The sequence below is a fragment of the Hydractinia symbiolongicarpus genome, chromosome 15 (genome assembly GCF_029227915.1).
Source record: "Hydractinia symbiolongicarpus strain clone_291-10 chromosome 15, HSymV2.1, whole genome shotgun sequence".
Classification (NCBI taxonomy): domain Eukaryota; kingdom Metazoa; phylum Cnidaria; class Hydrozoa; order Anthoathecata; family Hydractiniidae; genus Hydractinia; species Hydractinia symbiolongicarpus.
In genome coordinates this window covers 10,742,484-10,770,429 of record NC_079889.1, presented here as the reverse complement: position 1 = coordinate 10,770,429, position 27,946 = coordinate 10,742,484, and the positions used below count along the sequence as shown (strand labels likewise).

General features: G+C 32.8%; 1 protein-coding gene and 1 long non-coding RNA gene across 3 annotated transcripts in view; one reads left to right on the top strand and one right to left on the bottom strand.

Moving 5' to 3' along the window:
- Positions 1–27,946, top strand: part of LOC130628605 (uncharacterized) — a 33,119-nt gene that overhangs the window by 3,202 nt on the left and 1,971 nt on the right. The window contains exons 1-10 of one of the 2 annotated variants that reach the window (XM_057441583.1): positions 4,988–5,118; positions 6,255–15,635; positions 15,724–16,026; positions 17,090–17,359; positions 17,502–17,525; positions 17,774–17,798; positions 21,522–21,772; positions 22,145–24,710; positions 25,500–25,763; positions 25,844–25,875. In XM_057441583.1, coding sequence (XP_057297566.1) covers positions 15,981–16,026; positions 17,090–17,359; positions 17,502–17,525; positions 17,774–17,798; positions 21,522–21,772; positions 22,145–24,710; positions 25,500–25,763; positions 25,844–25,875 — 3,478 coding nt within the window. In that variant the 5' untranslated portion in view covers positions 4,988–5,118; positions 6,255–15,635; positions 15,724–15,980. Of the gene's footprint in view, positions 1–4,987; positions 5,119–6,254; positions 15,636–15,723; positions 16,027–17,089; positions 17,360–17,501; positions 17,526–17,773; positions 17,799–21,521; positions 21,773–22,144; positions 24,711–25,499; positions 25,764–25,843; positions 25,876–27,946 lie in introns of those variants that run through there. The other variant, XM_057441584.1, reaches the window with a different exon arrangement.
- LOC130628606 (uncharacterized) lies at positions 22–4,479 on the bottom strand. The gene is made up of 2 exons (XR_008981852.1): positions 4,172–4,479; positions 22–3,274 (listed from the first exon to the last, which is right to left on the bottom strand). It is a non-coding gene; the product is annotated as an uncharacterized LOC130628606 (long non-coding RNA).

Genomic DNA, 27,946 nt, shown 5'->3' with positions numbered 1-27,946 from the left:
CTTAGGCGAACTAACTTGGCGTGTTCAAGCGGGATAGCTTGCTTCTTGTTTCAACACTTCATATTTTAAGAAAACGTTCACACGCATTTTATTTCTGAAAAAAGCACGAGAATATTAACTTATCACAAACGGATACTGATCGGCTTTGATGTTGTACTGTGAAATACAAAGCCCGAGGTCAAAAGTGCATACCGAGCTTGCGAAGTCTGTGCCCTGAACGAGTTATTACATGACTGCATCTTATCTGAAAATTCCTTCATAAACAAAAAACAACAAAGCTACTTTTTTAAGTTGCTATTCCCAAGCCACCAAGGAAGAATAAAAATGCATGTTCGATTTTTGTATTTTTGAAATTTACAATCGTTCAATTTTAACTTTTGTAAGTTCAAAAAACAAATTCAAATCATTGTTCATATGAATTGAAACGAAAAGATGGTTTTAAGTGAGCTACTTTTATATTTTTGTGTGCTATGGAAATGTTTTTATTTGTTTACGTTTTTATGTTACCATTTTAATAATGGCTTATCAAACCGGTTAGTATGACTCCATACAAAGCCCTGTTTTAATCAACCGTAAACCAATCAAATCATCGGATTTTTTCATACTAACCGAATTTTGGTATCAGTCAGGTAATAAAATAAAAGACAAATCTACTTTCAACAAATAAGAGATTACCAAACATGAGAATAAAATAGATAATTAACAAAAGGGAAAGCAAAGGCAGCTTTTTAAATGGAAGAAAAAGTAGATAAATTTGCATGTAGCATAAGAAACATGAGTTTAGGAAACAAGAGGGTAAAAAAATTCAAAAACTTAAGAAAGATTTAGGGAATATTTCAGGCTTACATGAATTATTTTTAAGAAACATTGAGTCTACCTTGCAAAACTTGTTTATTAAAAAAATAAACGTTTGTCGCAGTAGCTAAAGATTATTTGACTAAAAAGAGTCAGCCTGATCAGCCGAGCAGAGTGTATAAAGGTTACCTGAAATTGAAGTAACGTGCTCAAATATCTTTCCATTACGTATCACTGCGCAATATAACTTGCACGGTAAAATATTTCGTGTTTTCTACTTAGTTACTAGTGCATTCTGTTTTCTGGCTCGCTATATCATAAACAACTCTAAAGTGAGTGGCTATTCTATAAAGTCTAGAAGGTGTAGAAAAATGTGAAGTAATGAATCTCATTCTTTAAACTGAAAATGACGTAATTCAATTTTTTTAAAACATCTTTGTTTCATTTTATGTTATTACGGTTACAAGAAAATGTATTAACTGTTAATAGTTTAACTATTAACAAAGTTTCACGATAAGACGATTTGCGTCTTTCACTTGCCCCGGCAATTCATTTGTTAACCTTTTGTAATATTTTACATGTAATATTATTTTAACGGCGTAATCTTAGTTTGATTTCTTCTTAAACCTTTCTTAAGGAGAAGGTCTACTTTATTTAGTATGCCGATTCAAAACGTATCAAAATCAATCATTGATGAAAGTTATTTTTAGAATTTTTGTGATCTCTGAAAGTGCGTGTATACGATAGTAGTTTCATGGTTTCGATCTGAGTTTCCTTGAATCACACTTGAAGCAAATACTTCATGCACTGCGATCGAAGTTTAGCGTTTATATTATCGTTGAGTAAACCTCACCTTGTATTTTTTGATGTTTGTAGAAATGTCGTTTATAAACAGACCAACTAAAAGTTCTGGTAAAGAGAGTACCACTGAGCATGCAAAAGTATCATGTGAACAGCTTAAAACTAGTCTTATTTACCTGGCTGTGCGTCTTTAGCACTGCGAGAAGACTATCGCAATTGTTACACTGGATATCTTGTAGTAGAACTAGGTGTTAGGATTAGGGTTAGAGTTGTTTTTGTTCAGACTGGTTCAAAGTTTTCTTTCCTGAAGGTATTATCCTCGACCCAGGGTCTTGTGGGCCATAAGCCATATTACAAAGTGGCTGACAATAAAAGTATCGCAGGACCGTTGATACAGTAGTAACATTAATAAGAAACCCATACTTTGATGACTATGGTTGGTTTCGACGCAGCGGAGAAAATGTTCAAAAATCTGCTTTCTATAATGCTAAAAGATAAAGCCTTCCGCCTCGTTGTATGTAAATTTTGAAACCCAGTAACCAAACTCTAACGTTCAATTTAGGTTTGTTGACTTAACGTTAACTGGACGCATACAAATTATTGATATCTAATGCTAAAATATTAACGATATTTCAAGATATTAATAATATAAAGCGAACGTTGCAATGTTCGAAATATTTGGTTAAAAAATCAAAATAAAAAATTTTTAGGAGAAATGCTGCTTAGTTTTTTACGCCGCGCACGTCTTTTAAGCATGCAACGCCTGTCCCTGGGGTAATCCTTGTTTCTGTCGGTATCGTAATTTTTGTTAGAACTGGAAGTGGTTTTGTTTTTGCTTCGACAAAAATGCAACTGTTTACAATAACCAATGCTGAATCTTGAAGTAATAGTACAAATTTTTTTTTCTTTTTTTTCAATTTTCTCCCGATAACTCGAGCATTTTTTTGTGGACCATTTCATCGAACGATTTCATCGGGTCTATTTTGCAATCGAAACCCTTACACAATTGCTTGACAAATGTCAATATTATTTTTAAAAAAAGGTCTTGAACAAGGTTGGTATTAAAAAGCTTTTTCATTTTCTTTATATTTTATTATTGAAACCACGTATTGATAAACGTTTAAAAACATCTACAAAAACTTTGTTTTTAACTAAATTTTTCTAGAGAAAAAGATATTTTTCGAGGAAGTTGCTTTGTCTTATCCGATCAATTATCATCGCTTAATATTCGAGACTTTTCTTTAGCTTCATGTCTACATTTTGTATCTCGTTCCTGTATGATTATGGTTGTAAATGCCACAAGAAAATTTCATAAGAAAGATATAAAACTTAAGGATCAAAAAATACTCCGAAAAGCGGCTGAAATACTCTTAGCTCAAAGTATCGGGAAAATGACTCGTGAATGATCAAATAAGCAGAGAAAAAAAGAAACATTTGCAAATAAAGTAATCCTGCTATCTTTTCTAATCCTATTTACATATTCTTATTTAATCACAATTCATAAAAAACATGTTCAGCGTCACAATAAAAAATAATACTTAGTTGTGAAAGCCATGTGACAATTCTTTCCTTATACCAACACGTGCAATGCATTGACTAAATTCAGTTCTTCACCAGTCCTGTAGTAGTTGAAAAACTCACCTTTCAATCAAGACTATTACGTATTACGCCTCCGTTTCTAAAATAAAGTTATTTCTATTTAAATTTTGATGTGATTATACGAATTAAAATTTATCAAGAAACATAAAACCACCAATAAGTTGTATTAATATGTTTTCAAAAACATATAACACTTACCACTTTACTCACACGTACGTCTTTATAACTAGCAAGTGATTAAAATATACACAATAGAACTTAATTTTAAATGAAAGGTTCATATTTAGATAGTTATAACACCCCTTAAAACACCATGTTGTTACGCAACACGGGATTTCAAGGAAAAAAACTATTATCAATTTTTATAAGAGAAATGTAAAGGAACATTTTTGAGCTACAAAATAATTGTTGGTTTTGAAACTTAAACATTTAATAGAAGCAAGTTTCATGCTAATATCAAAGTAATTTATTAATTTCTGATCGACTAAGGAAGAATCTAAAGGGTCATTGAATGCCTTGAAGAAGCCACAACTGAACGCTCAGGTTGAATTCATCACCCTCCATATTTTTCGTAACGGGGTGACTTACATTACGTTTTTAACAACACATCTGGATATATTTTGTGTACAAATTGGTAGTAGCTAATTACATTTTAACTTTTAAAAACGAACATTCTTAAAACGACCTCACACATTATTTTATATGCACTGAAGATGTTGTTTTTATTGAAAAGCTTTTGCTTGTTTTACCTTGTTGTTTTTATTTATTCTTTAAAATCAACTTAACCAAATGAACAATAATAGATTATAAAAAATTGTGATGACGTTATATAGAAAAGAGTTTCATTTAATTTTCTCGATCTGTAACTAATTCACAGTAAGCTGCTTTCAGAATGAAGGTTACTTAAAACAAGTGGAAACTATTAATACTAACTTTAACCCATTAAACGAAAAAGTTAATTTAAAAAATAACCTACCTTTACTTCGTGATAACACTGTCAGAATGACTGTAAACACCAGTTAAGGTGCACAACTCACATTGACTTGACTCATCAAAGCGTAATAATGCAACTTATAATTTCCCACGATCAAACTTTTCCCTTAGTTGCACAAACTAAACTATGTGTGTGTTGGCCAAATGAAAAAAAGCGGTAGTCTTATAACAAGATCTGTATAATTTTGGTGGTTAGTTCAGCGTAAGTAACAAACATGTTTTTATGTTTTATTTCTGGTTGTATTTAATGCGTATGTTCAAACGAAAATAAATTAATAAAATCTTAATTAGCTAAAGTAGCTATTATTTTGTTTCGTGTTTACTTTCGTGTACAGTGGACTTTGCATAAAAAATACGACAATTGTTAGAAAGATAAACAAGTGAATCTGCATGCTTATTTACTCAATATACAAACTAAACCTAAAATAAATCTGGTATGTTTAAATGATGTGAAGTGCTTGCGAACATTTACGCAATTTTATTTGTGTGCGTCCAAAAAATCATGCAACAGTAGATGGGAACATTTACTTGTAATCTTATTTTAACGGCGAATGTTAGTAGGGTCTGTGTTGAGAATCTTTAAACCATTCTAAGGTCTAGTTTACGTAGTATGCCGGTTCAAGGCGCGTATCAAAATCAATCTGCGTTATTCCATCTGTTTGGTGCATTAATGAAAATCATTTTTAGAATACTTATGATCTGTGAAAGTGCGTACTAACAATCACAGCCATTTGCGTCTGGTGGATTGCGGCGCTAATTCTCACGTACGTCATGCACTGCGATCAATGTATAGCCTGTACACTACCAGTGAGTGAAACTTCAGTGTTTTATATGTTTGTGGAGACGTCATGTATAAACAGACCGACAAAAAATTCAAGTAAAGAGAGTACCACTGATCATACAAAGTGTCATATGAACGCCATGAAAAACGTAAGCGACGTGAAATTCTGAATAATTTTTAATAAAATAATTTGTTGCTGTCTAGATTTGTCCAAAGATTTCTTTCCTTAAGGCATCATTCTCGTCCCAGTGCCTTTAGGCCATAAGCCATATTACAAAGTGGCTGAAAGGGCATGCTTTAATGAAGTAGGACCCGCAACGGTTAGTTTTGACGCAGCGGAGGAAATGTTTAAAAATTTGCTTTCTACAATGCTAAGAAATAAGGACTTCCACCTCGTTGTATGTCTAATAAGGTTTGTGGATTTAACGTTAACTTGCCGTATACAATTAACATTGTATTTCCAATGTAATCTGAACGTTAAAATCCGAACATTAAAACCTATATTTAATATTAAAATATTAGAGATATTTCAACGTTAGCTCAGCGTTAAGCTTCCTTGATTTTTCTAAAGTATTAAAAAGATGCTGGCGCTGCATAAACTATCTCGCTAATAAAAATGCATAATTATATGAAAAATCGACAATGCAACCCAATTCTACAATTTCTGCTAACAAAAATACAGCCTATTATTCATGGTTGAAAGTCGCGCTTCGAAATACAATTTAGAAAATTTTAAAAAAACGTTAGAAAGCCCTGTTTACACACTAAAATTCGAATTAGGGAGAGGATTGTGCTGAAGGTACTAAAAAGAAACTTACGAATTAGAGAAATTCGAATTGTAGAAAGTTTCTTAAGGAAAATTGATGGTAACTGAGCACTTGTTTAAATTATAAAAATATTCGAATTATAAAGATTCGAATTAGAGGGAGTCAACTGTACTTTTCGGGAAAGTTTCTTTGTGTTATCTTATCGATTATCATCTCTTGAGGCTTGAGACTTTTCTTTAACTTCCTGTCTACATTTTGTCATTGTCTTTGTAAATGTCACAAAAATTTATATAAAAAGGCTATAAAACTGTACGATCGAAAAATACTCCGAAAAGCGGCAGAATGGGAACAGGACAACTCTAAGCTAGGAGGATAGAAATTTCTATCCTCCATAGCTCAAAGTATCAGAAAAAAGACTCGTGTTTGTGAATGATCAAATAAGCAGACAAAGGAAGAAACTTTTGCAAACAAATTAGTCTTGCTATCATTTCTAATCCCATTTACAAATTTTTATTTAGAGCTCATGAAAAACATTTTAAACGTCACCGTTAAAAACGCATATAATACTTATAGTCAGGTAGCTGAGAGCATCGATTTACTGGAAAACTTTAGGACAATGTGAAATGCTGTTTAACGTGACGACTATGGACGTGTGATGTTGAAAAAAGTTACCGGCATTGGAAATTATATTTATTGTGGCCTAATGATGACGTCACACACAATAGGAAAATAAATGAAAATCATCAATTTTATTTTTCAAGTACATGAAACGATAGATTTTGTGTTGGAGACCAAAAGTTAAAAAACAGTGAATGTTAATTCGCTACACAAAACGAACAAACACCCTGTAAAGCTTAGTTAATGACGTCACGTCTTAACAATGTTACGCCGCACAAAAACCTAAAGCACTACTATACCTACAGACAAGAAACAATTACATGGCTAAAATTAATTTTATTTAGAAAGAATCGGATCCTTCGTCAGAACAAGCAGAACTTTATTCATAATTTACGTCAATGTTATCACAATCAACGCAATGACACAAGTCGGTGCTGTTTAAACTATGCGATTTGCAAATACAAATTTTTGTTTTGCACTTTAATTTTTTACGGTTGCAAGATATAAGTTGCAGAACCCCTTCTGGTGCTGGAAGACGAATCATCTATTCAATTTCCAAAATACCATCTTGAAGGATCCAACCATACCCGGTTGCGTTGGGAATTGACGCAGTGGCGTCGAGAGATCTCTTAATTATCGCCGCAACGTAAGAAACACGTTTGCAGTGATAGAATAGAGCGTCTCTAGTCGCAGGTAATGGGTTATGGGACTTAAGACCGTATAATTCACATACAAATTTTTCCAGCATTGGAAACAGTGACGCATCAAATGTGAAAGAATCACCCAGCAACTGAAATGTCGTTGGTACTCTTCGTTATTTTTCAGCAGTTGGAACGATTTTTTTTACCAATTCCGTGGAAAGCGCTAGTGTAGTCGTTTCCTGTGAAACAATGGATAGCAGGGAGTACTAGGCAACAAACCCTTGCCAACTTCGCTACGCATAGATAGAATATCAAGCAATCTTTTTTCTCACGTACTCCAATTTCCACAAGTATCTTTAGCCGTAGCTGATTCTCGATATACAGCGCATAGATCGGTATATCACTATCGACAGTGTGGATCAAACTGATGAATAATTTTCTAATTGAGCATGATTGGCACATATAAAAAGAACTTTGCGTCGGCTTCCTCTTGATCTGTAGATAGTGAAGTTTCTTCGTCGCACGTCACCTGAAATGTAAAAGATGGTAAATACATGCATCAAACATTTTTGATATAGTTCATACATACAATAAATGGGTGAACTTACCTGACCGCCTGCTTGACATTGCAACTTATAAAAGCAAGATCCAACGTTTACGTAAAGGCATTTTCAAATGTAGTCAGCTTAACGTTTTCCAGCTGCTGCAACAACACCATGCCATCGAATATATGTGCTGCATCTGAGGGGGTGTCACATTAACGCATTAATAGCATTTTGCGAAACATGTTTAATACTCATCTACATTTCAAACTATTCCCGGAAAGACTACTTTTTCAGCTTAAGTTACGCTTTTTTTGTAATGTACAGGTAGGACGAGGGGCCTTTTTCTTTTAAATACCTAGACAGTTTTTTAATGACTTTTATCTAAAATTTGAAACTATTTGATAATTTATATGAAATAAATAATTTTTACGTAATGGCATATTTTGGTTTTAGAAGTATACACCCCCTGAATATTTTTACATTGGAATGCGTGTGTTCGATATCAAAATTCGAAATGCGTTAAATATGGCGTCTTAAAGTAGTGTAAAAAGAATTATTTATTATTTGAATGATATTTGTCGAATGAAATAAACTTATTGTGTCCGGTGAAGATTTTTTTGTTTATTTTTATCTATAGTTTCATTTTATGTAGGTTAGAAATTGTCCTAAAGTATTGCATAGTTTTCCATTTATTTATGCTTTCAGCTACCTGACTATTAGCGTACAGTGCATTGTTAAATTCATTTCTTCACTAGTCCGGAGCAGTTGAAAACTCTCCGTCGTATCAAGACCATTATATATTACGCCTCCGTTTCTAAAATACAAATAATTTTTAATCTCCGGAGAAGAAACACATTAAGTGTGGTGATACGAATTAAAAATTATCAAGAAAGATAAAACATCCAATAAATTGTATTAATATGTTTTTTAAGAACATACGACACAACCTTGCTTACACACGTTTTTATAACTCGCGCCGATAAGTGATAAAAGTATACACAAATTCGTATGTAGCTACATAAAATATTGCGTGCATAGAAACGAGGCAAATCTTGGTAAACATTATTCGCGTTCATATAAACATGGAGGAAGACAATACTATGAGAGATATTTTGCTTAAAATAAGTGAGGAAAATATAGATTTAGTCTTCGATGAAACTGAAGAAAAAGCGTGAGAGAAAACATGGAGGGAATGCCACCGTTTAAGATAAAAGAAATTAAAATGCATCGACAAAAAAGTGGTAAACAGCACGGTGTGGCAATTATTAACACTTAGGAGCGTGGCAGAAAGTTTAGGGATGAACTATACATATCTGCTGATAGCATTTTCACATCAACAACTACATTTGCTCCAAGTAAAAACAGAATTTTTAAAGACTTAGTTATGGTCAGCCCTGTAAAAAGTAATGCTGACAAAAAGGTATCCATCTAACGTTATATGATCCTAGAATTAATGATAGTTTGTGTAACATAATTCCAAGAATATTAAAACTTATGGTTGACAAACGGGTTGGTTTTGCTCATTGTATTGACAGTACACGAAAAAGAAAAAACAACATTAAATATGCGAACTTTCTTGTTCGATCTACATTGTCACACCAACTACTACCGTTAGAACATACCATCAAGATTGTTACTAATATTAATATATCAAATACTTCAAATAAATCAAAACATACGAAACACAACCCTATGAGTTTATTGATGTAAATCCTTGTATTAATCCCAAAAGATTGGGGTAAATTAAATCAACATTACACACACAGCTAGCTGTTCAGTAAAGTCGTTTATAGTATCATCAATTAGTTTTTCTTTTAACATTGAATTCATCAGGAGTGAGAAAAACCAGGTTGTTCTTCAGTGATCTCAGCAGAATCAGATGAAGAACTTTCATATGTGCTTTCAGAATCTGTTTCGACTACTGCAGGAAGTGCTCTTTTTTCGGACTTTTCCTTTTTTGTTTTTGTTTGAACGTAAATATATATGGCACAGAGCCATTGATTAATGTTTTCCGTTCACAACCAAAACCTAATTTTACACAGTGTACTTCAAAGTGGACTTCGCATACTTTTGTGTTCTTGTTTACTGTGAACACATCACACCTCCCCTTCTACGACATCTTCAAATGATGCTTACCCATTGTTTTCTCAAACTTGGATCCGATGGAAATGAAAACATTCAAATGCCTGTTTAACTCTGGGTTTATTAAGAGTAGAACTTTTGCATAACAGTACGCAACAAGAGTTACCAGGTCGAGAGGTTGATATACTTGGATAGATTAAATTATGATAAATTTCTTGCTGACCTTTCTGATTGCTACTCGCCATCACAAATACATATTCTTCTTTTACAAGACAAGTATGTTTTTAAATACATTATGAGTGGTTTCGTTAAGAAAAACCTGCAATCCTTTAGAAAAATACACAATAAAAGATCATTCACAACGCATAAAAGTATCACACTCTGTATTTTTAGTGTTTACAAAGTTTACTAAGAAGTGCCTCGTTTTCATGCCGATGATGTAATCTATAATTTAAATTCGGGAAAGGTGTATTAGAACTTAGTCTTAAATAGAAGGTTAATTTTCAGACAGTTAAAACACATTGCCACGCAACACGGGATTTCAGGAAAAATACTATTATTAATTTTTATAAGAGAAAAACCTATGTGAAGGAACATCTTAAGACACAAAATAATTTTTTCACTTGAAATTCAAACGTTAACGTTCAATAAAAACAAGTTCCATACTAATATCAAAGTAATTTATTAATTTCTTAGCGAAGGTAAAGTCTAGAAGGATCATAGATTGCCTTAAAGAAACCACAACTTAACTCTCATGTAGAATCCATCACCCTCTCCATCTTTGTCGTAACGCAGTGACTTGCATTAGGTTTTTAACACATCTGAGTGTATTTTGAATGCAAATTATTAATAGCTAATTACATTTTAACTTTAAAAACGAACATTTTTAAAATGATCTTACACATCATTTTATATGCATTAAAGATGTCGTTTTTGCTAAAAACCTTTTCCTTACTTTAGCTTGTTGCTTTTAGTTATTTTCTACCCAATATCGATATGGCGTATTGCAACGCAACATCAAAAGAGTTACTGGGGAAATCTACTTAAACAAATGAAACATAATTGGTTATAAAAATTCTGATGACGCTATGTACAAGAAAGTTCTTCTTGCGAGTTAAATTTAATTTCTCGCTCTGGCTAACTTGTGTTAAATAAAAATTTTATACAACAATTAATTCACATTAAGTCATCTTAAGAATCAAGGTATACTTAGTGGAAACTATTATTACTCACTTCAACCCATAAAACAAAAAGTTAACCCATGAAACAAAATGTTGACCCATGAAACAAAATGTTGACCCATGAAACAAAATGTTGACCCATGAAACAAAATGTTGACCCATAATCCAAACAGATCTTAACAAATGTCTGCCAGCCTCCATCAATAAATGTATTATAGGTGAAAAATGAAGCGGATGTTGTAGAATAAAAATTTAATCCAATTTATGTACGCAAACTTACAATGGCTTCCGAAAACACTTACTACGCGCAAAGCCTTCTGTTAGAAGTACATATAAATTTATATAAAAAAATATATAATGAAAAAATTAGAAACATTTCATTCTAGACTGGAATTACGAAGACTGCCGATCGTTAGTGTTTAATTCAGCGTAAATAAGATTTTTATTTCTGGATTTGGGTGTTAATGAATTCCCCATCTAAAAGATATCCATGCAATAGCTAAATAAACTTTTTGTAAAAATGGCAACAAATAACCGTAAAAACAATGAATTATACCACCTTGTCACATGAAAATAATTTTTGAAAATGCGACTTAAAATTTAATGGTATCTTCAAATATTATTGAAAATGGATGAAAACTTATTTGTTTTGTGAAGTGATCTCTTGTTTGTTTGGAGAAGTCTGTCTGTAAAAAAATATTTTTGTACGGTAGACTACCTTTAAAGTAGTGTACATTATTATAGAACGCACAGAATTATTGAAAGTAAGTGACACACTTAGGCATTAAACACATTACATTTGACAGATAATTCCTGTGAATGCATATTGGAAAGGTTTAGTAACTATCTGTTTTATGTTGAGAGAGGGGGTGCGCTTTCAAACTTCTTAATGCAAATATTTATTCTTTAAACAATTCTTGTTCTTTCTTCTGATCAGGCTTATGCTACAAACAAGGATGGTGAGTGTCTCATGTTTTAAATTTAAAAACGAAAAAAGTATTATTAACTGACACATTGCAATCACTTAAATTAAAAACATCTTCATATCTTTAAATTCTTTAAAATAGTGACGGAAAAGGTTTAAAGAGTTGATTAGAAAAACAATGCACCATCCCCTTATCCATAATCCCGAGAACCTCTAATATGATTGTCGCATGCAACATGACTTTTTGATTGACATTAGTTTGGAAAAAAAAATCTGCACTCTATTAACCCTGTTAATACCAAGGTGGGTAAAATCAACCAGCCTGCTGTGTATGTTGTAAATCTTACTGTTTGAACTCAAAGTTGGTGAAATTTTTCTTAACAATACTCACAGCAACCTTCGTTCGCTCATAAAAAAAGAACACTTTAACATAGATTGTTGCCGTATTAGCAGTGTTGGTGTGTTATTAGTTTTGTCATTTTTGTTACTACCACTCTTAAATGTTTAAAGAGGACATAGGTCACTATTTTAAGAAAGTCCTCATCTCTTTAAATTCCCCGAAAGGACGTCAAGTTAAATTAAGAGCACTGGATAAAACTTTAAAATTTTATTAACTGACGGCTAATTGGTAATATAGGGTAGTTATTATTTTGTGTTGTGTTTACTTTCATGTACAGTGGACTTTGCACCAAAATTACGTCAATTGTTAGAAAGATAAACAAGTGAATCTGCGTGCTTATTTACTCAATATACAAACTAAACCTAAAATAAATCTGGTATGTTTACATGATGTGAAGTGCTTGCGAGCGTTTACGCAATTTTATTTGTTAGTGTTTAAATTACGGTATTTAATTGTACATATTCAAATTTCAATCATGTTAGAATAATTTAAATCAAGAGGAGGTAAAACGTATGTTTCATTGCCTAATTTGTGTGTCTGACTATTATTCGGTAGTTTACAATTTCTCTCTTTATTTCGTACGATGTACAGTCCACACTGATAGCAAACCATAAACCTTTGTCATGTTATTTGCACTTTTCTATACAATATAAAGTTATTTAATCCAACCTTGTTTTCCCAAGAACGGATTTACAGAATTTTCTGATTAAACTATGTTTACATCCAACGCTCTTATTGTGACTTTGACGGAAAACGACATGTTCAAATGATTTTAAAGGTAGAGACAAAAGGTATGGTAAAGTACAAATTTTCTATCGATTTCTTATTGGCTTAAGATAATGTCAAAATATATCATTGAATGACACTAATTTCAATGTAACTAGAAACAAAAACAGATGATATCTCAGAGGCACAAAGTTTAATTACATTTGTCTGCGTGTTAACTTTCTTACGTCTTCTTACTTTATATTTAACTTAATTTTATTTCAAATTTTGTCATTCAGAGCGCCTCGCAACATTAAAACAACCCTAACCAGTTTTAAGCAATGAAACAAAGCCAAGCTTATTTTTCAATAAATAGAGTACAAAAGCCAATATATCAAACAAGGCTTAGAATTTAGGAACTTTGAATATGAAACAACAGTAATTTGTTTACTCAAACAACACCAACAATTTCTGGACATATATGGAGATATAAAGTTGCCAATAATTAAAATGTGATTTCATTTCTCTTTGCGCATGCAAAGAGAACAATAAAATTGTGGTTGAGTGTGCATACTTTATTAAATTTAAGGGCAATTGACAGTGCAAGTTTTTAAGCAACACAGAAACTTTAAAGTAGAAAGCAGCCATTTTGTTTTTACCAAGATACTAAAAGTTTTATTGCTCTTTTAAATTGTAAGTAATATATTATTTCTCATTTTGTTAACACTGTTGATATTTTTCAATCAATAAAAGTAGGAAATACATCCTGTTTAAGTCAAAGCAAGCAAGCACCATCTACATCAACATGTTTCTCTGGCACTTACATGTGTAAACTTCTGATAGTTCAAGCCTTCTTGCTCAAATGTTATGTTGGTTTGTGTATTAAGATGTTTTGATAAAATAACTTCTGGAACTGTGCACCATTTAATAATTTAATCCATGCTAAGTAAAAGAGAACGCCCTTACCTGACTGGTGTGGTTAGAAGATGAAAATAAACGTGTTTATTATCACATGATATGTTTACAATCAATTATGGTAAAATACAATGTCTCTGAATGATTATATTTCAAAGTTCATTTCAAATTTTTACCAAAATGACCACATGCAAACACATCATCACTATTTAATTGTCTTCGACATGGACTTTTGTAAGATTTATCAACATATTCGTAACCAAAAAGGGTCACAAAATATTGTATTATAAATTTATCCTGAAGATTTTTAAATTTCTTCACCTTCTTGTCTTTAAAATTTTGACTTTTTTTCCAAACTTGAATCAAATCTAAACTGATGGAGTTCTTGCGAAAAATGTAGGCAGTCTAAAGGAACTCAAGATGGAGTTGCTTTGTATTGTGATTTTAACTTAAGAAAATGCTGATTAATATGTGTAAAATTTTAGTAAAAAAGTGTGATGTATTGTGAAATAAGGAAAATTTGATGTTTGACAGTCATGTTACTTTTTTTAATGCAGAAAGTTGAATAGGTTATACAACCCCTAGGGGCAGTTTACCTTTCACCAAGAATTTGGGGCGCTGAGGTGACAGCGTTGAAATGATTTTGAGAAGGTAAACAAAAGAGTATATGAACTTTTTTAACAACAGAAGAAGAAACACATTTTCCAAAGTTTACAGCCACAGAAAAAGTTCTTAAACATTTAGTAGCACTGTCGGTCAAATATCAGTTAGTTTAGCTGAAACAAGCAATTGATAATTTTTAAACGATTTAATCTTCTGAGATCCTGTCATGGAAATAATAACACTGTAATACTAAGGTATTAAAATTAATTGGGTCAAGAGTTTATTAAACACGTCTGTTGTCATAAAAAAGTTTAAGATTACTTTAAAGCATAAAAAAAGAGATCTGGAAATGAACCCTGAGGAAAAATGTTCCTCTTTTTATGATTTTTTGACACAGAATTCCATAAAATTCCTGCTGCTACGTGTTGATATAAAGCTCAGTATTTTCAAGTTTTGACACATTAACCTACTACTTCACCTCACTTCACTACACTGTTCTTGCATTTTGACTTGTTAGTAACAAAATAGAATATGCAAAAAGAAGAACATTATCACTTAAAGTAAGTTCTTAAACATATTTCAAATTTCATTTTTAAATGATGACAAGCACTTTTCTTCATTTTATGCCTGTTTAAATGATCATTTCTTTTTGATAATTTAAAAAGTTTTCTTGATTGATGAATGTGTATTTCAGCCTTAAGAGACTAAAGAAGCGTTTTCTCAGTTCATTTGAGGTTTATTTTAATTTCAAATTGTTATCTCCCAAAATAGATATTATTTGGTAATTTTATTACGTCTGAAGTTTTACAATCAATATGACTAAGGGGCTACAACACCCCTATAGGTTTTAAAACAAAGGGCGATTTTTAAACACTAAAGGCAAAAGCAACATGATTTTTTTACTTTATGTAAAAAAATCATGTCCTCTATATAAGCTCTGTCTATATTTTAGACATCATTTAATCGATATAGGAACTTTGCTTTTAAATTCATCCTTCTGTAAAAAAGAATTATCAACGTTTTTGGTTTCGCCAATGCAATCCTGTTTCGAACAGTATTGGTTTTAAAGATTCAATTCACCTGAAGCTCTTCAAAGTTAACCTCAGTATGGATAACTTTTCCATTTTCTTGAGTAGTTTAGAAGCCGGTGAACTAACTAGGCTGAGAAGAAAATTTTGAATGTTCTTGTTCATTACTTGATTGGTAATTATTGCGAAGATTGATTGTCGTATGACCCAGCAAGGGTAATTGAAAAAGCAATGAGCAGTAGCAAGATAAATTATGGTAAGTTTTTTTTATATTTACATTTTTGATACGAATTAAATAGCTAATATTTGTAACTTTAATATTCAAGTTTACCTCGCCTTTTCAGAACAACTATGGATGGCCTACCAAATTTCTGTCAATTTTCAACAATACAAATAGGAAGGAGAAATTTTTTGCAGGGATCTATGGGAAAAAAACGGTGATAGAGTGACAAAAATATTTAATAGAGAGGATAGAAAAGAAGATGCTGTTTTGGACTGTATTTCTGAATGGCTACATCATACCAGTTACAGTGATGAAACAAAAGCAGCACTCGAAAAAGTCAATGAAACCTTAACGGAAATTGGTACTCTAGGTCTTCTGATGGACATGAGTGATTTGCAAAAGCATCCTTTTCACCATATCAAAGGTAACAAATTATTTTACGCTATTAATCTTTTTTTACATTTGTGTCAGATTTACGTACAGGACGTGTTTAGATTTAAGAAAGTAGGCGAAATTGTCGTATTCTCAAAACAACAAACCGTCTTTGAACTTAACGACCATCTCTAGTTTTAACCGCTTACGGCAAGTTTTTAATGTTATAATTGGCAAGGTTTTAGTCTGACATCATGTTGTTAATGATGTCTAAAATACAATGTATTAAATGACTTTTTTCCTACCACTGGCACCCTCATGAAAACATGCGTGTCATCTACCCATAGTGTTCCATGTTGCCATCAGACAAGTCTACAAGTGTAGTTTGTGGTGGAATGGGTCAATCGAACAATAAAAATTGCCCTTTAATATTGCATTGTTTTACTCATGTATAAAAATCACTACTCAACGAAGTGAATAGTGTTCACATGATAAAGACTGTATACTTGCTTATTCGATAAATTTCTGTACGTGCGTAACCTGAATTTACGCACGCAATTAAATTTTTTTAATCTTTTCTTTAGTTCTTCTTTACACAGTTAAAATTTTTTTATATTTCTGTTGCTCACATCTTTTTATTATAACGTTCTTTGTGTAACACAATTACATTTGTTGCGCTCTCTCTATAATACAATCCACATTTTTCCTTTCGTCATTCTAATCTATCTATATCTTTGAATAACACTGCGCAAATTTAAATTATTTTCTTCTTGGAATAGAGCAGTTTAGCAGGTATTATTTTTAATAGTTATTGACATGTATTTCGCAACCTAATTCCTAGGTTTTTAATTGCTGTCAAAAATATTGAAAAACATTAAATTGGTTGTAGATGATAACATTATTTATTCAAACAACAGAAGAAGGCCACTTAAGCTATAAAAAATAAAGTAACAATGCAGTAAATAGTGCACTTGCCAACTTAAGAAAATTATGGTAGGCGGTTTTACAATTAAGTCTTTCGTAAACGCTGTGAGTGAATCAGAAATTAAATAACAATAATTTTGACACAGGGCATATTTGTTGCCAGGCTATCCTGGACTTTGCATTCTTTTTAGCTGATCCAATTCCGTTGGAGAAAATAACTCGGAAGGAAATATATGAAAAGATATCAGCAAATGCAATCACACATGCGAGAGAAATTGCACATTTTCTACTCCCGTACAATCAAATAAATACAATTTATGAAAATTATCCCAATGACATTCAACGTGTTTTACTGACCGTGTTAAAAACATGGGATGTCTCAACGGCAACTCCAAGCTGGTGTCATTTAAAATCTGTTTTGGAACTGTTTTCCATGGAAAGACTAATACATGAAATTGAAGGTATAAATAGCTTAATTTGGTATTTTGAAGTATCAAATTGAAATTCCAGTTACTAAAATGATGTCTGGTTTCTGTCCCATCAGATGATATTGCAATTATAAAATTGATATAACATCTACTCATATGTACTTTTTTTATGTAGATGAAATACTGAGGGGCTGTACTGGTAAGTTCTGCTACTCCCTTAATTTCTAGATAAAGTTTTGATTTTCTTTAATAGATTTTTTATTTTAAGCATCATGTTTGTATAAATATTTGTTAATAAAAGTATTTTACATGAACTTAGTACATTTCGAATATTCACAAAGTCAAAAGAAAACAAAGGTTGCTTTACAAGGTTGATGACACTTTTATTGTTTTTTCGACAACTAATGCTAATCTTGTATCAATGTATGTTTTTTAATTGCTTTTTAGGTTCTTCTTCTGTCAACACACCAAGGTTTGTTTTTGATTTAAAAAAGTACTTAGCATGTCCTGGCCTTTTATTTTTGTCACATATGTTATGTTACTTTTTATTTATTTATATCAACACCTTATTTTTGGGATTATAAGTTCATTGCACATTAGTCAAAAATGTTTTTGTTTAAAATATTTATGCGAGAAAACAATTTGACGAAACATATTTGCACAAGTCCTAGTCCTTTATTGGTTCAATATTATTATGTTATCAAGCGTTTTAACTTGGCACTTGTGGTGAAGAGTCTCTTTAAGAGACAAGAGAGGAGTTAAACGTCCTCCACCATACCTTAGTTTAAAAGGCCGATTGTGGAAGTCCCATGAAATGCCACATAGTGATGGTGTCACTTTAGAAAACACCCAGTCGGGTCTGTGAACGGTTGGCGCTAGGAAGGGAATCCAGCTGTAAAACAATGCCAAAGATCTTTATTAATGGCCGTAAGAACAGTTGATCAGACAAATTGCGTAAACGGGTCTGGAAATCTAAGGAGTGAAGGTGTCACGCACAGTAGGACAGATGTCAGGTGTGAGCATCGTCAGACTTTTACCCAGCTATCACATCACAAGTTAGATAGCACTAGGTTGAGGATGGCTAGTGTAAATGTTGGTACTCTGAGAGGTAGAGCAGGTGAAGTAGTTGAAATGTTAGAACGTAGATCTGTTGATATGTGTTGTGTTCAGGAAGTCAGGTGGAGAGGAGCTTCAGTGAGATTTGTGGAAGGTAGGAGGGCAAGGTATAAGCTTTTTTGGATTGGTATTAGTAATGGATATGGAGGAGTTGGGAGAAGTGGGTAGAAAAAGTAGTAGATGTTATTCGTGTTAATAGTCGTATTATAGACAAGAAAGTGGTGAAGGACGTGAAAGTTATATCGGGGGAAGAGTGTGTTTTCCAGCATAGGTTGTTGGTTTGTAATATTATCTTGAAGAATATTAAAGAATCCAATGGAAAGTATAGGCCCCGTCGTAAAGTCTGAAAGCTGAAGGAAGAGATTGTAGCAAGACAATTTAGTGCAAAAGTTCAGCAGTTAGCCCACAATGGTCAGTGTGATAGTGACAATGTTGAAAGTACTTGGACTACTTTGAAGAATTGTCTTCTAGAAGCTTCTGATGATACCTGCGGGTGGACGAAAGGACCAGCTAGACATAGACAGACCTGGTGGTGGAATAATGAGGTTGACCAGTGTATAAAGGAAAAGAGGAAACTTTAGAAAGAGTGGAAGTCAGGTGGTAGTAAAAATATTTACTTAGAAGCTAAGCGATGTGCTCGTACAGCAGTGTAAAAGGCAAAATCAGAAGCAGAGAGAAACAGATTTGTAGATGTGTTAAGAAGGGAAGACCAGCACAATGACGTATTCAAGATAGCAAAGCAAATAAGAAGACTAATCAAGATGTTGTAGGTGAGAAGTGTATACGTAATGAAGAAGATGTTTTGGCTAGCACAGAGGAGGAGAAAAGGGTAGGTTGGAAGAATTATTATCAGAGGTTGCTAAACACTAAGTTTAATTGGAATGAGGATAATTTGTCTGATGTTGATGTTGTAGAAGGGCCAGCTATGCAGATCAAGACAGAATGGGTAGTGGAGGTTATTAGGAAATTGAAGATTGGCAAGGCTGCAGGAGTATCAGGTATTGTTGCAGAGATGGTAAAAGCATCTGAATATATTGAAGTTGAGCTTATTACATGACTTGCTAACCAGATTATAAACGATGGTGCTATTCTGAGTAAGTGGCAGTCGAGTGTCATAGTGAATTGTTTCATCGACAAGAGTAATGCATTAGAAAGAGGTAACTATAGAGGTTTGAAGTTGGTTGATCAACTAATGAAAGTTATTCAAAGAGTGATTGATAAGTTACTTAGAAAAAGAATTGATATAGATAAGATGCAATTTGGTTTTGTTCCAGGGTGTGGCACTACAGATGCAATATTTTTACTCAGACAGCTTCAGGAAAAGTATTTAGGAAAGAGAAAGAATCTCTATTTTGCCTTTGTAGATTTAGGGAAAGCTTTTGATAGAGTGCAAAGTTATTTGGTGGGCTATGAGAAAATTAGGTGTGGATGAGTGGCTAGTCACGATGCTACAGTCTATGTACAGCAATGCTAGAAGCTGTGTCAGGATTAACGATTCATTTCGTGATGAATTTAGTGTAAATGCTGGTGTACATCAGGGTTCTGTACTTTTTCCTTTGTTGTTTGTTCTAGTCTTAGAAGCGCTGTCGATGGAGTTCAGAAGAGGTTGTCCATGGGAGTTATTGTATGCAGATGATTTGGTTCTCATAGCAAAGTCGATGGAAGAATTAGTTAAAAATTTGGGAAGTGGAAGAAAGGACTAGAAGAGAAAGGTCTAAGGGTGAACACAGCAAAATGTAAAGTCATGATTAGTAGCATTGCAGCCAAGTGAGACCTTGTAGTTGGAAAGGGGTTGGTAGTAACATGCAAGTGTTGCAAAGGTGAGCTTATAGAGAAAGACGTATTTCCAGTCTTAATGATGTACAACAGTGGCTCGTTAGAGATAGTTGAGAACTTCTGTTACTTAGGTGATATGTTGGGCAGTGAAGGGGGTGTTGGAAGAAGTGTTACTTGCCGAATAGGTTCTGCTTGGAAAAAGTTCAGAGTGTTTTTTCCTTTGTTGACTAACAGAGTCTTGTCAATTGAGGTAAAAGGTGGGTTATATGAGGCCTGTATAAGAAGTGTTATGTTGTATGGTAGTGAGACATGGGCAGTAAAGCAGGAAGATCTTGACTGTTTAGAAAGGAATGATATGAGAATGGTTACGTGGATGTGTAATGCCAGTCTGAGAGGCAGAAAGACTTCAGATGAGCTAAGGAGCAGGCTAAGTATCCGTAGAATTAAAGATGAATTGGCTGGGGCACTTGAAAAAATGAAGGAGGATAATTGGGTAAGAAAGTGTAGAGACTTGATAGTTCCTGAGGAAAAGCCCAGAGGCAGACCGAGAAAGACTTGGCAGGAGGTTATAAGGACAGACTTGATACAGAGGAAGTTGAGTTTAGATCTAACACAGTCTAGATCAGATTGGAAGAGGGTCATTAATATACCCCGTCCAACCCATGCTAGCATGGAAAACGAACGTTAAGCCGAGAATGATGACGATGATGACACTTATAGTACCTTATGAAATAAACAAAAGGCAGAAAATATACACCACTATATGCTTAAAATTCAAATACTTATGATCTGGAGCGAAATTTTACATTCTGTTTAAAGTTTCTGACTGCCAAATAAAAGTTATTTAAGGCCAAAATTGCTCAAAAATCTGGTTTTTCTGATTTCCAGGCAATATCCAAAAATATTGGTTAATTGAGTTAAACTCCTAATAGATACATACAAAAGCTCAGCAAGTGTCAAAACCATTGCAATGTATTAGATGTTAACGTTCAACTTTATGTCCCTACTTTTGGGTTGCAGAGCTTTAGACGATAGTCAAATATGCATTTTTTTGAAAAACATCAGATTTTCAGATCAGGTTATCCAGCTTGCGTCAGGGTTTTTAGCTGCTTTGTCACACAAGCTCGAGCTAGAGAATCCAATGAGAAAATTCAAAAAAAAAATAATCAATTTCAAAAAGTACTAGAAAATCTAAATTTTGGTAAGAGAAGCTCACTTACTGTGTGTGTTATTATATTTTTCAGTATTTTTTTTCAGCCTCAGTATTTTTATTATTGTTATAACCTTTACATATTTATTCTAGGGCTCGCACACACAAAGATTTTGAGGGAAATATAATATTGACATTAACCTCCCCAATACCCAACATAACCATTCAACGTCATTCAGAAGAAGAAATTAAGAATCTTAACAAAAATTTAGATTTTATCACAGAACAATCGTCTGAGACAGAGATGAGGATAAAAATTTTCAAAATGAATGGCATTCTTATTGACAAGTTGGAAATAACAACACTGGAAGATCCTAAATTACAAATTATGATACCAATAGAAGGTACCTGTTTTTACTTTATTTTTGTCATTTGTTGCAATGCAATGTTGAATATTAATGCTGTTGGATGAAAATGGAAGTAACTTATGTAACAACATATAACAGACATAACCTTTAGCAAATTTACATTAGTTTTTTCTGAAATCTAGTGTTTTTAACAATATACATGCTGCACAACTTTTTGATATCAACTTGTAACGTTGAACATGTAATGTTGGAAGCAAGCATTAGTCAACATGCAAGATAAATTTAAATTAAGAGATTTGAAAATTAGTAGATTGATTAAATTGTCCTTTCCTTGAAATGAATAATTTCGTGCGACTGAAAATGTAAAAACAAACTGAATTTAACATTCACACATTTACTTGTTTATAGAGACTCCTCATGTTCACACCAATAAAACTATTAAAATTGTGACGCATGGTTATGCAGATATTTTAGAATTTATCGAAAAGATACAAAATGTCGTGGAACCTAGTGCTAATATAGAATACATTTCTAATGGAGGAGAGCATAGAACAACCGTTACACGGGAGAAATGGTATAGGTTATGTTGGAAATATCTCCGTGTGTATTTTTCTTTAAAAAATGCAAAACACATAATAGAAGCCATACAATTTCCACCATACAGAAAGGGAAACAAGATATCTGAGTTGGCTTACCTACTCAAAAACGCTTTAATGGAGAAAGAAAAAGTTGGTGTCATCACAAATTATAATACTGATGATCATCTAGAATTTTTAAAGAAAGATAGAATGTCAAATCTTAGAAATTATCAAAAAAGAATACTAGTTATTTATCCTAACCCTGTAATTTTCTTTAACATCAGATATACAGAATCTGAAAGTTTATGTGATCTGGAAGACGAAATAATGGCTGGCGAAGATGATATCAAATCCTTGCTTCTTCTAAACAAAGGCTTGCTACGAGATCAGAAGAACTATTTTGTTAACATTATTGCAGCACCAAATATGGACGATGGTAAAAATTCTTTACCATGTGGAGAATGTCATATCCTGCACAAATGTGATGTATCAAATGTAAAACAACTAAAAGACTACTTTACCAAAATCTTACTAAGACTACTTCAAGACGTCAAAAATACCGATAGAAGCAATTCAACATTTATGAAAGTATTAAGCAACATATTTGGTTTTCTTGCAACAAGAAAAACGATTAGAAGTCACGTACCAGCAATAAACGCTAATCCAGTCAAACAAATTCAATCACTGATGCTGAATACTGAACAGCTGCAAATATTATACAGTGATGAAAAGAAGAAAATAATATTTGGTAATTTCGGATCTGGGAAATCACTAATAGCACTTTATCAAATTAAAGATCTTGTTGAATTTGCCGACAAAGCCACTGTAATATTATACATCTGTTGGGAAATAAACAGTATGTTTGTTAATGACGTTCAAACATTTGTTCAAACCATTTCAACAAATGATTTAGTAAAAATTCATGTATATAGCATTATTGAAATATGTGCACATTTAAATATTACAAGTGTACCTTCGTTAGCACTTCTCATTACTGAGTTACTGCGAACGTATGAAGAAACATTAATTCATCTAATTGTTGATGAATTTAATGGTGAGCAGCTTAACCTTACTGCAGCGAAAGATTTGAGAGAAACACTGACGAGAAAGGAATTGACAGATTCTTTCATCACCATATTACCCCATTCACTAAGTAAAAGACGCACTTTGGTCTACAAAGGAAATGAAGAGCCTCACGAAAACTATCGATATGACAAAACAGATATCAAGATTTTTAAGCTAACTAAATGTATGAGAACGACAGAAAATATTTTTAAACTGAACAAAGCGATTGAAGATATGTTATGTGAAGAACGTACTATAATATATCAACCAAAACAGCCAAACGTAATAAAAGCAAAAACACCAGAAACTGATCCAATTAAAACAAATCCATCGAGGAATGAAGAAAAAAAGAAGACCAAAGAATCAAGTGAACTAAACACACCTGAAAGTTTATTTGATGAAACTGAAATCACGGTTAAAGACTCTGAAAGAACATCAATAAAACCTGGTGCTGGTGCAGATAATAAATCGTCAATCGAAACACCAATTGATTTAGACGTTTATGCGGCGAGCCTATCCAAAATGCCACTGGATAAGTCTAAGAAGACAGTAACTCAATATGACTATCCTGAAACCAGGTGTATTGGTCACAACATAACAGGGATCATTCCAAGATATGTGACATTTTTAAATCAAAAGCAGTCACGCATAAAACTAGAACAACAGTTGTTGCATGATTTAATTTCACAGCTAGCTATCATACTTGAAAATTCATTCTCTTCGGTTACCACTAGACGGCTTGTTCTCTGCAACGAATATTTTCATTATCTTGTGTTGAAAAATGTCCTGTTACTTCTTAACGTTAATTTTATCGAATTTACCGAATATTCAGACTGGCAACCAAAAGATAAGGATGGAGTGCATGTCGCTTTTCCTTTCGAGAGTCAATGCACTTTGACAAATTACGTTGGCTGTCGTGGTAAGGAAGCTGATCAAGTTGTAATGTGTATTGATCCAGCTGCTCGTAAACTTAAGCATCTAGCGCTTGAATGTATGACCAGAAGTCACTCGGAGTTAATTATTCTTGGAATCCATGCTGGTAAGGCCGCTACATTTTGTGAGAGATGGTTACCGTATTGGCTTCAGAGATGGTGGTCAGGAGAAGAATGCTTTGCTCAGATATTTGATAATATTAGGAAAAAAAACCTTCTTCAATTTGAAAAATGGAGCAGTGTTTCCATGGATAATGATACCAACCTAACATCCGATTGTTGCCAAATAAATATTTGTTCCAAGAAATACAGAGAATATATACATTACCTAAAAGAAAGTGAGGTTACAGTTGTTGAATCAATGAGTGATAAAGGCGTTGATCTAACTGCATTTAAACTGTAAGTATTTTACTTCGTTCTCACATTTCGTTTATTAACACTCACTGATTTTTTTACGGTTCAATTTTTCATTTCCCAGGTTTAACTTTTTGTAATTACAAACATTTCCAAAGAATTAATTCTATCGCAAAACAAAGTTATGTGACTTTGTGTTTCTATTAAAACCTACTATCAAGAACTTCAAACAGGAATATGGCGTAGAATAGGTTCAGATGATAAGAAAAGATATAAAACGAGGCTCCGCCTTTCTGGTAGTGTGGTAGTTGCAGACAATCTCCTTAGTATGAAAAAATACTGTAGTTGAAATTTAGCACTTTAAATAGATATTTTAAAAGAATAACGATATGCTGCTTCCAGATTAATGTAGCAACTATAACAGAACATATGTTTGAAAATAAATTCTTGTTTTAAATCGACGCCCGTATTTCTTCTATTTTCCGGGGCCTTGATCAAAATAACAAATAGAAGGTGATTTGTGCTGAATTTTTTTTTTAACATATTTTAACAAATATTTTCACCTGTTTCACCAATTAATGTTTTTATGGAGATATTGATACCACCAACACTCCAATAATGTAGTATTAAATGAGAGGTTTGCTCCTATAGTCATAACAAGATTTAGCGCTACACTATTTACAGTTTTGTCCACAAAAACATTCTAAAAGTTGTCGATCTTCGTAGTTAATAAGTACAAAATGAAGGTGGCATATTTTTTTTAGTTACAGACGTAGTGCAGGTAAAATCGGTTTAAGCAATAATTATAACTGCAGTTTTCTCACTCCTTTATAGGCTTCAAAGTACAGAATCAGTTAAAAATTTGAAATGTTTATACAAGAACGAAAGAGAATGTTCTTTGGCTTGGAGAGCTGAAGGCTTTACTTATATTGTACGTGCAAAAGAAATTGACAATAACAGTGACTGGTATGAAGTATGTCGAACTCGTCAATCACACCGAACAGTAAAGAACTTGAAACTGCGCTGCAACTATAAATTTTCCGTGACTGCTGTTAGTAATTTGAATCATTCAGATGATAAAATAGTCAAATATTTTCAGTAAGTAATAACTTTTGAACAATTTTTAATGATGATTATAGTATACTTCTGAAATAAGAATTCTTTTTAACACATTATAGTTATGACAAGAATTCATTACATGCTGTGAAAGGTAAGGTTTTATTGCGTTTTCCGTAGTTTTGCGTCAATAAATCCTTGTAGTCTTGGGTTAGGTATAATTAGGATTCTCTCGGGAGGAGAAGTTGTGAAAAAGAAGAAAAAAATAATAAGAAAAAATGCTCGCCAAATAGTTTGGTTCAATCTTGCGGAAGTGGCAGAGTTGTAGAACGCATTGATTAGAATAATAAGTAGATTAGTATTTAGTGGCGTAGAAAATTACACTATAGATACAGAATAAAAAAACAACAAAATAGTGAGCGAAATTAACCATAAAATTCATTTTTTTTTTTTGTCAAAACGTTTTGTTGTTACAGTGAAACCTCTCTATAGCGAACACCATCGGGACCTCAAAAAAGTATCCGCTATAGAAAGATGTACGTTACATATAGGTTGTCCCCAAAATTAGCAAAACAAATCAAAACGTTTTAAAATAAAAGAATAGTATTAATAAACTAATAAAAGAGCTTTATTTTTAAACTAATAAAAAAAAGAGTTAAATGATAACCTCCTGATTTGCGTTTTTTTTAACTTGGTAAATTTTAGCGTAACGCCACGTCATAAAAAAGTGACCCGTACTTTGCGTGTCGTGGACTTACATGGTTACTCACACAAACGTATTATTATATAGATGAAAATAAATTATGTGAAAAGTGTCGCTCCTTAGAAAGAGTTGGGATTAAGAAAATGCGATATGTAAGATTGCGAATATTTTTCGTTAACATTCCATTCCTTCGTAATACATGTTTTATATTACAATTTACGCGGAAAGGAACGTCGCAACTGGGATATTGGCAGTAAGATCTTAACTGCAGAAACTTTCGCAGGCAAAAGTTTTCGTGAACCGAACCTTTGTCGTTTTTTCGTGTTTTGGTCATTTTCACGAAGGTTTATGGTCTTTGAAAAATTAAATTAGCAAAACGTGATATACAAATCAAACTTTTTTAGAAATAAACAGAACATTGCACAAAACAAGTTGCGTGAAACATTCCTCTCATCTGGTCCTTGTAATTTCTTAAATCACAAATATTCTTCACTGCTGGGACTAAATCCTTTAGGGTCTATGGATCACGGGTGTTAGTTGATATAGTATTCAAAAGGTTAGATTCAGAAGCAATGAGTTTGTCTAAAATTTTTCCATGGATAAGTTTTTGACGAAAACGAAACGGCAGGATTTGAAGAACAACCAACAAGGATTTTGGTGGTATAGTGGTGTTTATACTGGGACCAGGTCAACTTATAGAGGTATGGTGCTTTTCGAAATGCTGATCAAGAAAATGTATGGGATCGTGTATCTTTGAGAAACGGTTGCAAAGATATTAGGGTTTAAAGGTTTTTTGATGACGTCATCAACCCGTATATCGACGTAAAGTAGTGTACTGACGTCGCACCGTAACATCAGAAAATTTAACATTTGAGACATGCATTTTTCAGATCCACTTTTCCTGTTACAGAGACACGGAACTGGCGTATTATTATATAGACTATTCGATAAATCCCGTGGAGAAATGAACTTAGGCAGAATGGAAAAATACGTTGTTTTAGATTATTTGCTGGCATTTTAAAAATGGGGACATATATGAAACAATTTGAAATCAAATGTTTCACTTGCTATGCACCAGCCAGGAAATATTTAAAATCAATCTAAGGTCACACATATTATGATATTAACAAAACAATGACATTTCAAGATATCACCTCTCTACTAACGAATGATTATTATTTTATTGCATTTAACTACAAGGGTCATCAGCATAAAAAAGTATTCTTTTCATACATGGACTTGAATGTGTTTTATTACATGCATCTTGTTTGTCTTGGCGTGGTAAGGAGAGCTCTGTGTGGTTTAAAGAATGGGCCAAGGGTTTTCAAACTTTCACAAAACCAGCTAGCTCTTAAGGATTTAATATTTCTCAAGAATGTTCAGCTCTCAATATTCAGCTGGTAATGCGTATGAAATGTTACGCGGTGAATTGAAAATAACAAATAAGTTGCGAATTTAAGCGTCTTGGTTGAGCAAGTTGTACGAGACACGAAGTGGTTCAACATTTTTTCACAGAAAATTA